The sequence below is a fragment of the Hyalella azteca genome, unplaced genomic scaffold (genome assembly GCF_000764305.2).
Source record: "Hyalella azteca isolate HAZT.00-mixed unplaced genomic scaffold, Hazt_2.0.2 contig399, whole genome shotgun sequence".
Lineage (NCBI taxonomy): Eukaryota > Metazoa > Arthropoda > Malacostraca > Amphipoda > Hyalellidae > Hyalella > Hyalella azteca.
In genome coordinates, this window is record NW_025930751.1 from 318,877 (window position 1) to 333,472 (window position 14,596).

General features: G+C 39.0%; 1 protein-coding gene across 1 annotated transcript; it reads left to right on the forward strand.

The window, feature by feature from the left end:
- Positions 1 to 1,370: 1,370 nt before the first annotated feature.
- LOC108670869 lies at positions 1,371 to 9,986 on the forward strand. The gene is made up of 3 exons (XM_018158358.2): positions 1,371 to 1,701; positions 1,886 to 2,048; positions 9,242 to 9,986. The coding sequence occupies exons 1-3, from the start codon at positions 1,668 to 1,670 to the stop codon at positions 9,420 to 9,422; spliced, it is 378 nt and encodes a 125-aa protein (XP_018013847.1). The 5' UTR covers positions 1,371 to 1,667; the 3' UTR covers positions 9,423 to 9,986.
- Positions 9,987 to 14,596: the final 4,610 nt, after the last annotated feature.

Sequence of the window (14,596 nt, forward strand, 5' to 3'; positions counted from 1 at the left end):
AGAGAGAAATGAATTTCAAAAATGTATCAGATGAAAGCGACGCCAAAGTATGAATGCATGATGGTAGCAGAGGTGAGGAATAACTTTTGTGTAGGAGTATGGGCGCTGGGCGTGAATGGACGTATGTGCGGCGGAATGAGAGGAAGGAGGACGAAGGAAACTGTGGTGCACTAAATGAGGGAATGTGGGGCGTATGTGGGAGAACAACATTATATTATGGTGGTAATTCTGCAAGAGGGAGGTGAGAGTAATAGCGTGGTGCATGAGAGAACAAGTGAGGAGTGTATTTCAGTGAACGTAGATTTGTATAAGAGAGCAGCTGCGTCTGTGGTTGCGTCTTTATTAGGCTGAGAAAGACGCAACTGAGTCAAAAGCGATGGTTTCAAAAGTAGACGCTGGGGATGGGGGGAGTCGGAAGGCCGAGTTGATCAGTATCGGTACTTTTATTTCTGTTGTTTGAGGAGCATGTCTCATAGATTGCATATGTTTCAATCGATTAGGATATTTGTAACAGAACAATTTTTAGCTGCGCGGGAAGACGCAGAAGTTAAATTGATTTTTTTTAATGAATACGATTCGCGCGGATCACAGGTCTAATGGTCTGAACGGAGGTCGGATCGCACCCCAATTTCGATTCCCCCGATCATTAAACCTCTGGCTATTTGCCTTGCCGAGGGAACTAGCCGATCGTTACTGGCGGTTACTGCTCGATTTATTGAATTGCTAAAAAAAGTTTCCTCGTGTTTGATGGTCTTATTTGTGACCGTAAAAAATTGTCATAGTAATGTACCATCATGAATTTTTCCGTCTGTCGCTACCTGCCTTCGAGCTTGTGATTGATCAATTCGATGGATAACGTTAATTTCATACATATCAAAATTATACATATGAATTTTTCAAGTTTCATGCAATTAAAGTGTATCATGTAGGGCAGGGTGGCCCAGTGGTTAGAGTTCAAAGTACCAGGATTGGAGCAGAGAGGCGCGGGTTCGATCCCAGCTCTGTGCGCCAGTTTCTGGTCAGAATCGGCGAGGAGGCTGGGCGGTTAAGCACAGCAGAATTGTAGCAGTGAGTTGCTAGTTCGAGACCGCAACAAGCTGTGAATGTTCTGCGATGTTAAGAATCGGCGACAGGCCTACGGTCTACTAAACCATGAAACCGCTATTATATATTATGTAGAGAATTTTGCTTTGTGGTCACATACTCATCTATGTACGCTCTCACATTCTTATAGAAGATTCAATGTTAATACTGAATTTTGCTGGCGTTCTTTATGAAAAGTAATGTAATCTGCTAATTTTCTTGAATGGCAGGATAAATTTTTTGTAAAAACGGATTCCGGGATGCCACATTGACCTTCTTTAGTTTATGCCCGTTTCGATTTGGATTGGCTGCCTCAGCGGCCAGCGCCAACAACAACATTAATATTATATATATACCGTTTGCCTATTATGTACGAGGCTAAAGTCGTTAAACAAGATTTATGTATTTTTTCTCTATAGTGACTAATAAACAATTGTCACTTACTCGAGTTTGAATGGAAACTACGAAGTAACCAACTAGTCTTGTTATTCCTGTAGAGGCTGTAGCACTGCTCTCAAAAAATTTATGTTCTCATAGGCTAAATTCCTCAATCGCAGTTATCGCACACGCACAGCCCACCGTCAATGATCATAATGGATCAAAACGTTTCAAGCTATTGTACGTCCTGCATCTCTCTAAGAGCTAATTTACAGCCTAATAAAAAAATGAGCCTATTTTATGATTGATTGAGACTTATTATATGAATATATTTTTAGATACTGAGATAGCACAAGCTAGGCTCAAGGTTCAAGTACCAATTCAATTGTCTCATTACATTAAATACCTGTATATTCATTTACAGCTCGATCCAGTGAAAGAGGCTGGAATGATCCTCCTCCAGCTTCCACAGGAAGAGAACGCCTAGATCGTTCCAATATTGATGCTACCCGTAAGCGCCTAAACAAGAGGGTTGCCATACCAATGTCTACTGGAATTACTCCTGTTTCTGTAGCCTCAATGAACAGGTAAATTTAAAATAATTGGTTCTTTGGTTAGTTTGGACTTTGGTGGTACTGACCCACTATGCAGAGGGTGGATGCAGCGTCGCCAATATATGGATTTTTAAGCCCAAAGCGTCGCCGGCCACTTTAAAGATGCATCGCCGGGTAATTTTTAATGAAAAGCCATTTACGCTGAGTAATGACAAACTAGTTACAAGCCACGAACTTATTTACAAGGTTGCATGCACGTGTTATCCCAAACAGGGGAGGAAAAGATCTACTCTGTGAGCCGCGACTAGATTTTTTGAGCCGCGAACTAACAAATTTTCAAGCCGTAAGCCTATTTCTCAAGCCGTGGAAAGCCATTCTTGAACCGCGAACTCTTGGCGGCAATGGCACGCGCGCAATCACGATTCGCGAATAAGCTCAAATTTTGCCCTAGAAACAGCAGTTAAACATTATTCCCTAATTCACATGTAGTTTAGCTCATGCTAATGCCTAGTAGCCTACCTTACGATATTGCAAAAATATAACACGGTTTTACAAGAATCTGAGAGGCGAGTTCAAGATCTTCATCTTTGACATAACGCTCTTGCTGCCATCACAGTTTAACATATACGATTGTGACGACTGACGAGAGCGTGGTACTAAACCGCGGAGGCGCGGACTTAAATATTTGATAATGATAAATTCTATGATAAAGAAAAAAAAGAGTCAAACATACAAAGTTCGGGAAACACTTGTTAAGATGTTTTGACCAACCAGTGAACAAAAACGGTTCACCTGCAATGAAATATAAGCTCAAACAGAATAACTTGAGAAGGCTTCTACCTTATAGCTACGACTAATATAATTTAAGGAACTAAAAATCATTAACATGATGACTCTTTTATGAGCAATTTAAGACATGTGTTGTGTGATTCTAGGCAAAAACCCATTTGCGACGTTAAACATCTTATAAAAATTTCTGTTTTTTTTTTCAATGGAATGTAAATGTGAGTTAATTTGCATTTAGAAAATATTTAGACCAACATGAAATTTTGTAGATAAGCCTGCTCTACACACAGCTTGAAATGTTTACGAATGCTTAGGCCATACATTCAAAAATACACACGAATGCTTAGGCCATACATACATTCAAAATGCGCATCATTTATTTTAATTGGAATGGAAACGAGCATGATGGAAGACCTATTTGTTTGTCACACTTCAAGGAATAAATGAGAAAATAAACCACCTATAATGCGAAATTCATGTTAAAAATGGTTTTCTCTTAACCTGGGACTCCTTTTTATCCACGTAGAGAAATTAAAAAAGAAATGTTTCATCAGAAGAGCTTGAAAGGGGAAAGAGAAACGCGGTTCGAGAGGGTCGCTTGTTGGAGACCAACACTGCCCTGCTTCGATAATACCACCTTGGTTCTTTCCTCCAATACTGTATGTAGCCTGCCCTTCAACACTTCTGCCCACAAGTGTTGAATCCTTGAGTGTTTATGGCTTTCAAATCCATTTAAGTAGACCTATCTGCCAGCAGGAAACCAACCTGCTACAGTATGGCCTAGCGTCATCTGCAAACGCAAAAACATTTTTGCATCATTCGGACATTTAGTGCCACAGCCTTGCAGTGCATATGGTGCCCGCCACCGACCCGTCCTGTTCATCGAATCAGCCTATGATAAGAACGACCATTCATCAAAAGACGATTAATTTTGGAACATAACTAAACGATGTGAAACCTAATCTCAGATGATGTGAGCTAAAAATTATTCAATATAATGATGTAACAAAAGTCATATTCTATCCGTTGTTTGGTGGTGCATGTCAGATTTCATGCAATTCCACTGACAAGCTGGGCTGATTGATCGCAGTTCGTTGTTTGCTGAGCATAGTTTAGTTTAGAGCAGGGTGGCCCAGTCGCTAAAGTTTAGAGTACCAGGATTGGAGCAGAGAGGTGCGGGTTCGATCCCAGCTCTCTGCGACGGTTTTTGGATCAAATCTTTGAGGCCGGGGGGTTATGCACAGCCGAATCGGAGCAGTGAGTTGCATGTTCGAGACCACAACAAAGTGTGAATGTTTTGCGATGTCAAGAATCGGCAACAGGCCTACGGTGGAATAAACTCTGAAACCGCTAATACTATTATTATATTATTATTGTCATGGGCAGGTTACTGACGGCAGGCTTGATCCGCCGCTGATGTTCGCTCATGCATATAAATGTGCTAGGCGTTCCATTCATGGCTAATTGGTGCATAAAATCGGTGGTTCACAGTTGCACTCATGTTTGAAAAGTTAAACTCGTACATACTTCTGCATCGCGCATCGCATCATCTTTACCAGCTGGCAGGAGACTTCTGGGAACTTAAGAAACCTGGTTTTGAGAGATAACCCTGACTTACCCAATACATATGTATAAATTACTGAGTGAAAAGAGAAGTTCAGAGGCATATTTGACAATTTATTCGAGGCAAAATGGTGTACAAGAATTAATGGTATTATTAGCATAGGAGAGGCATTGTCCTGATGCAAGACAAAGCTTCTTTATCGTCATAGTGACTTGGTTTGTTAGCGCCCTAGCACTTCCTTCTGTAAATCCATCAGTAATTGATTGATCCTCATTATTGTGACATAGGTAAAGCTTAGGAGTCCCAATTGGTACAGACCTTGGCAAACGGGTGCGTAACACCGTAGCAAACAGGTGTAGTGAGGCTGTAACGAACAGGTGCGGTGCTATCACAGCGTACAGGTGCGGTGAGANCCTGTTACAAGTAACTCATCAGGAAACAATCTTGTTATCATTTTATGAATCTGGACGAAAATGTAGTCTGAACAATGCTTATTTTTTTATTTACTTAGAGCCGTAAATTGAAAGCTTGTTAAGTTAATTTGTTTGTTTATCAGTCCACATAGGTTCTAGAATCTTCCGTGTAAATTTGGTTGCTATGTTTATTATACCTGCATTCATGAAGCCTTTGATCTGATCATGGAGCTGGTCTCCGAAACGTTTTCAATGAAGAATTTAGTAACATTATTTACGCTTAAATTATTGCATAACATTGTACTATTTGCTGCCTACAGACAGCGAAACTCAAATGTAAATAACTTTGCTTGAACTCCATGAATATTTTGTGTGGATTAGTATGTGTATAGTCTGTCTCTTATACACATCGACACACGTTTTTGGGGCAAGCCATAATTTTAATTTATTTCCTACTTTTTAGTCCACAAGAAAAACGTGGTTTTTAAATTTTTTTTTTTTTAAGTATTTTCCTTAATACGCACACGATTATCCCTCAGGCCCTATATGTACTCAAGAGTCACATTTCAAGCCACAACTAAAAAAACTTAAATGTACAATGGCATGTCTTCTTTATGTGCCTTAGTAGTATGAATTCTAGCTAATTAAAACCCTTATCATTGTTACTGACACGGTCACACCCAATACGTAAATAAGTATTTTCCACACGTTTCATATCCAAGGGAACGCCCGAGCTTGATCACCATCAGGCCATAATGAATACGTGTACCAAGTTTCATCGAGCTACGTTCAGTACTTTGGAAGATATTTGATGTAAACTGAATCTGGAGACCGGCCGCGGGTCCGACTGTAAATTCGTCCGAGACGTGGGAACGAAAGTGGCAACTTTCCAATCAATATTCTAGAGTCTAGACGTATATAAATTTCTTGCTATATTAAACAACACACCAAACGTACCGATAGGTGATAGTAAATTAGTCTTTTCCCTATAATAGAATAACTGTAGAGTGGTGTAGTGCCTAATGCCTTTACTATAGTGACGAAATCAACTGAGTAGGTAACTTGGCGGTGTTACTGATATTCCCTAGACTCGAGAAGCTCAGCTTAGTAACCAACATATATGCTTATTGCGTAGTTGGCGGGCGCTCCATCGAAGTAACGAACATGCACTGGGCATTGCAAAGGGAAACTTTTTCATGTTATTAAAATATGGTATCCTATAGTAGCGTAGTCACCGTCACCTGTCAGCACCGTCAAGTTAGTGGCTTTGGTTTCATCGAAGTTTGAACTACCAAACTTGCAGTCCGACCTCATTTCAGGATGGTAAACGTTTTTGGTCAATAAATTTGTACGCAGCATGAACTATCAAATAGTTTTTCATCAAATCAAAAACGAGTAATGAAATTTTCTAGAAATAATTTAGAAGTACATAGATTAGAGGCTTAAAATTGAAACAATACTATATTAGAGCTAAGAAGCACCAGACACCGGTCATATACCTACGATTTCTTCCAAGTTTCGTGGACAGAGAATACGGCTGGTAAGGTAAGGCATAATCGGGATAGTTTTCCGAACTTTATAATTGAATCATGTTAAAGACCATTCACAATATAATTCTACTACTAGTCTACGTTCTGTTCGAAACAAACTATTGATAAGGCCATATGTATATGATGATAAGAATACTTACTGGTATCAAGCCACGTACCATGCATCGCAGACCGGCGCCAAGCCTAGTTGTTGTGGAAACGGGATTAGGAGTTATCGCTGCACAACCGCACGTGGCAACAACATGAGCTCAAATGATACAGTGATACTGATAGTCTGATACATCGGCCGGTGCACTATTCTCTATCGTTTTGCTGCCGACAACTGCCAACGGCTGGCTTGCCCTTCCATCACACGTCACGTGAGTGACGTGACCCATTTCGGAGCCGCGACATTTCTAAATCAATATATTTTACCTGACTTCCGAGCCGCGAGATTTCAAACTTACATATAAATGGGAGATCTCGGGCAGCGAAATTTCCGTTAAAAGTAGATGTATTCCACCCCTGATCCCAAATAACTAATTTTACTCTAAAAACAGTCCGATTGTACAGCAAGTGTCAACTGAACATGTAATTAAGCAGTCTGACCGCTCTAATCAGTCTAATGTGACCGAAACTACGCAATCGAAAAAACGTTGTTTACATTTTTTGAGGGAACTCATCGCAACTGATTTCCGGACAAGCTTCGCTGCATCGTAATCCATCCAACGTACCGGAAACCTTACTTTTTTTCTAAATAGTTGGCCGAAGACTGAGAAATATATTGAATGCAAGAATTTCAATCTAAATGTGTCGGCAAGATCTTCTGAAGGCGAAAATTTGGCTACTGAAGCGTCACCAAAGATCTTGCAATATTCATCCACTCTCTGCATAGTGGGTACTGACTACTGAATTACTGATAGTGATAGGGTTATAGCAAATGAATGATTGATAAGTTAGGTCAGAATCTGATGGTCTGACCTAACTTATCACTTAACATCTGACCTCAGATGCTAAGTAAATCATAAATTTAATAAAAATCTTGTTTGATTTAGAATTGAGACAGGTTAAATTTATCTGCTTGAAAAACTTGGTCAATTGTTGCTTTCCTAATGCCAATGGTAGGAAACAATGGCTGAGCACCTGAGCCAAAATTCAATTGTTACTTTTTTGGCAACCCATGCAGCCAGGGTGGAATTCTAGAAATGGAAGTTCACTTATAAAAAAGCTTTCCACCCAAGGTGGAATGCTTTCCTTAGATACAGTGCTCTGCCAAGTGCCAGTTGACTGACTATAAATGAAAAGGAGGATCAAAAGTGGACAAACTGTTTCAATTGTACAGTATCTCAGAGGCTCAGATTTGTTGTAAAATTGTTTGACAGATATTTTCTATTTTTCTTTTATTTAATGGATTTTCTGAAAATTATCCAGGCTTTTTGTTTGTAATGATCAAGTTCAAGTTGAGTATTTAGTTAACCAGTACTGTAGACATATACCATATTTGGGGGCGGGGCTTATGAGCACAACCAATCACAGCTTGAAAGCATCTCCGTCAACCAATCACAGCTAGAAAGCAGATAACATTACAATTCCATTAACCAATCACAGCTGGAAAGCTGGAAGGGGCTAAAATCACAATCCCATCAACCAATCACAGCTGGAAAGAAATAGGTGATTATGATATGATTGACTGAAAGTGGAAAGTTCCTGGCCTTTCCAAGCTTTCAGGTCCTGCTTTCCAATATGCTATGTGTACTGGTTAATTTAATATCCCTCTAGAATTCCACACTGCATGCAGCCATGCCTTACCCCAAACCTGGTTGGGGAAAGTCCTTTTTATGAGATATTGTTATTCTAATATCATATAATTTCAGTAGGTATTATATTAAATCTCATGGCTCTAATGTAATGTATTTTTTTATGTTTCATTGAAGAAATTGCAGTTCACTAACTTCAAACATGTCATTTCAAAAGATTTTCAACTTTCCCAGTTCAGTGCCATATTTTTGCCAAAATATCCTGCATACCAGTAATAATTAAACCCAAAGTGTTTGTAAGTGATTGCATAGTTGTGATCATATCAGACTGCATTATAACTGTGTTTATTCTTCTACAAATCATAACCAATACATCATCACGTGTTCTGTTCCCTCTAAAGTATAGAAAAATGTCTGATTCATGTATATTGTATATAGAACCTCTCTAAAATTACACCCTTAGCAGCTAGTGTGGATATCATCTAGTCATCTACCTTCTGAAACTTGACTAGAGTTTTCCCTGGCCCTGCCATTTTACAAACTGCAAGATTCCTGCTAGATGAATGGACTTATATCTAATTGTTAACTAAAGTACATGATTGGGCCATAAGTTGTAAGATTCCAAATGTTTCAAAAATTTATCAATGTGGATCTGGAAGATTTCTGTAACAAGTAGGAAAATTCTATTCCTGCTTTACAAATTACAACATTCAGAAATTTTTATACAGGATGACTGTATTCATGGATTCCATGGTTGATGCTACATCCATTATCTTAATCATTGCACCACCCTTCTAAAATCACATCTATACATATGTGTGGATTTGTTGATCCTAACTGTAATATTTTTCAGCTGACTTAGCATGCATTTAAAGTGTGAATAATATATGAAGTTATTTTTTTTCATGCATTAAATTGTTACTTCATGATATGTAGTTCTGATATTGACTGTGTTCTCTAAATTGTTTTCAGGGATTATATTTATCATAAAGAAACATTTGGTGCACATGCATGAAGTACTGCTGCTTGTTGTAGGTAGTTTAATATTTACACGGTCATTTGGTCCCTATGTGACTAGTAACATTTCAGAATTAATTTTAACTCCCATTACCTCTTAATGCTTGTAAAAATATAATTATTAAAAAATCAAAAACTAAGATTTTTGTTTTTTTCTCAGTTATTCATCACAAGGGCCTCCTAAAGCTGGAGCATTTTCTCTCAACCCAAGTCCTGCTGGCCAGTCACTCCCTGTAGGGACTTCTGCTGCCTCTTCATTGTCCCTGGCTACAGAGAGAATTTCATCACCTGAAGCCTTCTCAAATGGAGTGCCACCATTGCCTCATAATATACAATCATGATAATTGACTGACTGCATTATTTCAAATCTTGTGACTGCAGGTTTTGAATTTTGGATGCATGAGACTTTACATCCACTGTTAACATTTTCATAAATTTCAAATGTACAGTACTGCTCAGTTATTGATTCTTATTATTTTGAATTTTCCAATTTCTATTTACATTCTATAATACTAAGGAGTTCTAAGACATTAGTTTCATTTCTCACTCGTGTAAACTCCAACCAGCAATAGATTTTGAACATGTTTTGCTGATAACTCCAACTTGAATTACTATTGTGTCTTTGTCAATAGAATAGGTACTATTAATGATTGTTGCTGTTTGCATAGTTGTTGTCTGTAGTTCTCGTTTTTACATGCCAAATCACGCTTATTCATACCAGTTATTCCTGAGTGTCACATGCAATTTTTGTAATTTTTACATTCTAACATAGTTTCTAACTATTGGTCTTGCACCAAATTTTCATGGCTCGATAATGATAAGAATTTGAATGTTATGCATGCAAATGATACCGTACCGTACCTTCAAAATACTGTTATGAGCTGAATAAAATCTGTTGATATTCACGCTTAGTTATTTTAATCCTTTACTGTAAATAAGCTTTATTGTTGAAGTATGTAATACACGTGCTCTTTGCTAGACCCACTGTATAGATATAAATAAGATTTAAGCATGTACAAGCAATTTATTAAATGAAAACTGACATAGGTACTAGGCCGTGATGACAGTAACTAAGTGGATGAATGTGGGTATCCAATGTTTTCTTTCTGTTCTAATATGTTCTCTATGGCAGATATTTCAAGTGAAAATAACTCTTACATAATTCTTTGAAGATTATGAAAATATGCGATTTTCAGTTCAGTGAAAATTCTATTGTGTCATGTGTGGTGTTCTTAAGTCAGCATTAATGTTTAGGCTGATGAGTCTTGTCTCCGAATCTTGCAAATTTGTATTTCAATTACGGAACTTCTGAGGAGGTCTACTTATATAACTTGTACTAACAGAACAATGGAAGGCTTGTTTCAGTAATACCCTTTTGTGTATTTATACGCCATATATATCACAAACATCTCATCTCTGCGTCATCTAATGAATATTCTTTCCATATTAATACTATACTACAACTTCTAATCATTGAAACACTCGTGTGACCCTTCCCGAGACCACAACACATTCTTCGGCTTTTCTATCTTGTTCCCTCAGGGCTCAGGGGGGGACTTCTGACGCGTGTCTAGGCTCGTCTTCCCCACCGCTGAGCTCGCGCTGTCTGACTGTAGGTCTCAGTTGTGGGGATAAGTTATTAATATGGATTCCTTTCATTAAGTTATTATGTAGTTAGGATTCCTTACATTTCCCTTTTCTGTCTCTCTCGTGCGGGCGGCCGACGTCCCGTGTAAGCGACCTCTTGTTCGAGTGTCCTCGTTTCTGTTGCTTTTCACCTGCCCCTCCTTGTCACTTCGTCTCATTGAGATGCTAACGCTGCTTCTTTCGAGCCAGCTTCAGCGGGCTGGACAATTGAGACCTTCCGCCCCTTGTGGGTGATGATTAACTTGAGATTTTGAATAATTGAGACCTTCCGCTTCGCTGGCGACGTTATATTTTGACCTCCGGTGCGAAATAGCTGAAGCGCTAGGCCGCTAGCAAACCATCATACTACTGCTACTACTTTTCTACCTTGATGGGGGGGGGGGGGTTGAGGGGATGATATGACATTAGTTCAACCATGGATAAGACAACATAGTAATACTCGAAGTTTGGCCTTGCAAGTGATATTAAAAGCATCGTGATTCTTATGGCATTAAGAAACTCGAATAACTCGCGTTATGACTGCATTTGGTCTACTCATTCCACATTGCCGCAAATGACTCTTAATTGCGTTGAATATTTTTTTATTCTTTGAACTTTCATTGGTGTACCCAGTTCAGCTGAACTGTCTTTTGACTGGTATAATAATGCTCAACCTTGTTTTCACAACATTTTTTTGCTAATGAACGCACTGAAACTGTGTCTTTACATATATGAAGATCACGAAACCGGGAAGCACGCAGCTTGCCGGCACGGGAAGACCAGAAGCACGCAGCGAGGACACGAAGCACGCATCGAGGACACGAAGCACGCAGCGAGGACACGAAGCACGCAGCGAGGACATGAAGCACGCAGCGAGGACACGAAGCACGCAGCGAGGACATGAAGCACGCAGCGAGGACACGAAGCACGCATCGAGGACACGAAGCACGCAGCGAGGACACGAAGCACGCAGCGAGGACACGAAGCACGCAGCGAGGACATGAAGCACGCAGCGAGGACACGAAGCACGCAGCGAGGACATGAAGCACGCAGCGAGGACACGAAGCACGCAGCGAGGACATGAAGCACGCAGCTCTTCATTTACGTTGACTCGGCCGCCCACATTTAACATAGACGCATCTAGCCTAACCAGAAAGTCTTTCATCTACGCCACACTCTGCCTCGTATGATTGCTTTGCATGACTTCCATAGGGAATCGTTCTTGCTGCACTGCACTTGGGAAAAAGCTGGCCCGTTTTCGTTAATTTCGACGTCTTTAACATCATCCTTGTAGGCTTTTCTCTGTCCTGGTAAGCTTTTCTCTGTCCTTGTAGGATTTTCTCTTGTAGGCTTTTTTCCGCATTTGTATGCTTTTCTCTGTCCTTGTAGGCTTTTCCCTGTCTGAGAAAAGCCTACAAGTTCGACGAACACGATCTATCCATGCTTGCAACGAAACCAAGACAACCGTCCGCAAAAAGTTGTTCGTGTCTGAAAGTTTCATCATCTTGTGACGAATAAGCGTTAATTTTAGAATTTAATTAGCATTTGTTGACAAGCTTAATGGCTCGTGTTTTACAGGTCTCCTTAAGTCGTCCTTCGATGAAAGTGGAGTTAGACATGTTTTCGTTCAACATGTACGTCATGAACACCTCTAATCGTAACACTCAGATGCAGCGCAATCGAAAAGAATTACTAATGACAATCAAGCTACGAGCTTCTGTTCACACTTAAGAGTGGATATTTTTTGCCGTGAATTTAATTATGAACAATTTTTATTGATGTTACATCGAGTTCCAATTATTCCTCGAGTTGTCTAGTGCCAATTAATTGATTGTTATAAAAAGGATTTATCATGGCCACAATATATTTTGTAGACATAAGGTAAATGGACCTCAGCAATGTGAGCATAACCACCGACGCTCGAGATTGAATACATTAGGCGGAAACTTATTTATATTTTTATAATACGCTCAAGAATGTCATGATTATGCCAAAATTTTGGAACCAAATCGAAGGTAAAAATGTTTACTTACCTGTTACAAGTAACTCATCAGGAAACAATCTTGTTATCATTTTATGAATCTGGACGAAAATGTAGTCTGAACAATGCTTATTTTTTTATTTACTTAGAGCCGTAAATTGAAAGCTTGTTAAGTTAATTTGTTTGTTTATCAGTCCACATAGGTTCTAGAATCTTCCGTGTAAATTTGGTTGCTATGTTTATTATACCTGCATTCATGAAGCCTTTGATCTGATCATGGAGCTGGTCTCCGAAACGTTTTCAATGAAGAATTTAGTAACATTATTTACGCTTAAATTATTGCATAACATTGTACTATTTGCTGCCTACAGACAGCGAAACTCAAATGTAAATAACTTTGCTTGAACTCCATGAATATTTTGTGTGGATTAGTATGTGTATAGTACGTAAATAATTCATCTGAAAATAGTTCCTTTCTTTAAAACAGCTTCTTGTATGGGTGACGACTGTTGTGCGGGTGACGACTGTTGTATGGGTGACGACTGTTGTATATGTGACGACTGTTGAATGGGTGACGACTGTTGTATGGGTGACGACTGTTGTATGGGTGACGACTGTTGTACGGGTGACGACTGTTGTATGGGTGACGACTGTTGTATGGGTGACTCCTTTTGTGTGGGTGATGACTGTTGTTTAGTGTTCTTCAGTCCTCACCCAAACAAAGGAAACAGTAATCGATCAATTTACTATTACTAAGAAAACGCTGAACACAAATTGAGGAAAAAATGTGCCAAAGCGGCTGAATTTGCCCGTTTTACCGTTTTAACTGAAAACAGCACGAGGTAAAAATGCGAAATAAAATCACTGCATCGTAATGAACACTTGAACTATTTATTTAATTATACAATTATTGGTAAAGAATTCAATGGCGTGTCTATTTTGGCCGCAAAGATGGCCCATGCTAACGCTCACGCCTTTCGTCCGACCGATCTCTGCGCTGGGAGTTCGGGCGACGTCTGCCTCTCTGCCTACAACTTTGTGGTGACAACTTCACACCCTGAGATGATATTGCACTTATCTTAAGGCTCCCATAAATCGTCAACTCTGCAACTTTTTGGCCTCTGGTGATAGTCTGAACAACAGTTAATTTAATTGGTGCTGATAGTGATAGCGCAACCGAAAAGTTGATATAAAATTATGTCGTAATATTATATTATCAAACAATGCTGGAATTCAAATGTAACGTTTCAGGGTGTAATAAAAACATGGTTATGCCCTGCATGACAATGCTTTGTGGAATATTGAATGATTACGGCAAAATGTTAAGGTCACAAAACGCAAGTCTCCAAAAAATTCGGTCCCACTCCCCATCCCTTCGCTCTCAGTTAATTGTGTCCGTATGTTCGCAGCCAAATTTAGTATAGAGTAGATGAAAAAAATATAGAATGTATGTAAGGAATCTTTCATGTACATAGAATAGATAGGATACAAGAAATAACATGTTATTAATGGAAAATATCAAAATAATAGATAACGTGTATGTTAATTACGTTTTCTGAAATAAAACGTTATTTATTTTATTTATTTGTTTACGTTTATTTGTTGTTTATTTCCATCAATATATCAAGTTACAAGCTTTAGCTGCTTTCTGATTCATCGAGAGTTTCATAAATCACATCTTGTTGCTGGTCCCGACCAGGCTAAGTCTTGTAGAACAGTCAAGAACACAGCTAAGTCAAGAACACAGGTAATTCTTTTTAAATCAATAAATACTAATATTTGTTACATATTATTATAATTTAGGTTGTTAATCATGAAATAATAAACTCAGAAATGTCACACAACTTTGTAGCTCAATACCCTCATTGCTCCAGCACAGGAACAACTGGGAGGCTATTGATGATGTCC

Bases quoted from the DNA above. Each gene is read 5' to 3' on its own strand.
- LOC108670869 (XM_018158358.2), top strand. From the start codon at position 1,668: ATGATCATAATGGATCAAAACGTTTCAAGCTATT. The intron at 1,702-1,885 runs GTACGTCCTGCA...ATTCATTTACAG, and splicing joins TCAAAACGTTTCAAGCTATT to CTCGATCCAGTGAAAGAGGC. The intron at 2,049-9,241 runs GTAAATTTAAAA...TTTTTTTCTCAG, and splicing joins TCTGTAGCCTCAATGAACAG to TTATTCATCACAAGGGCCTC.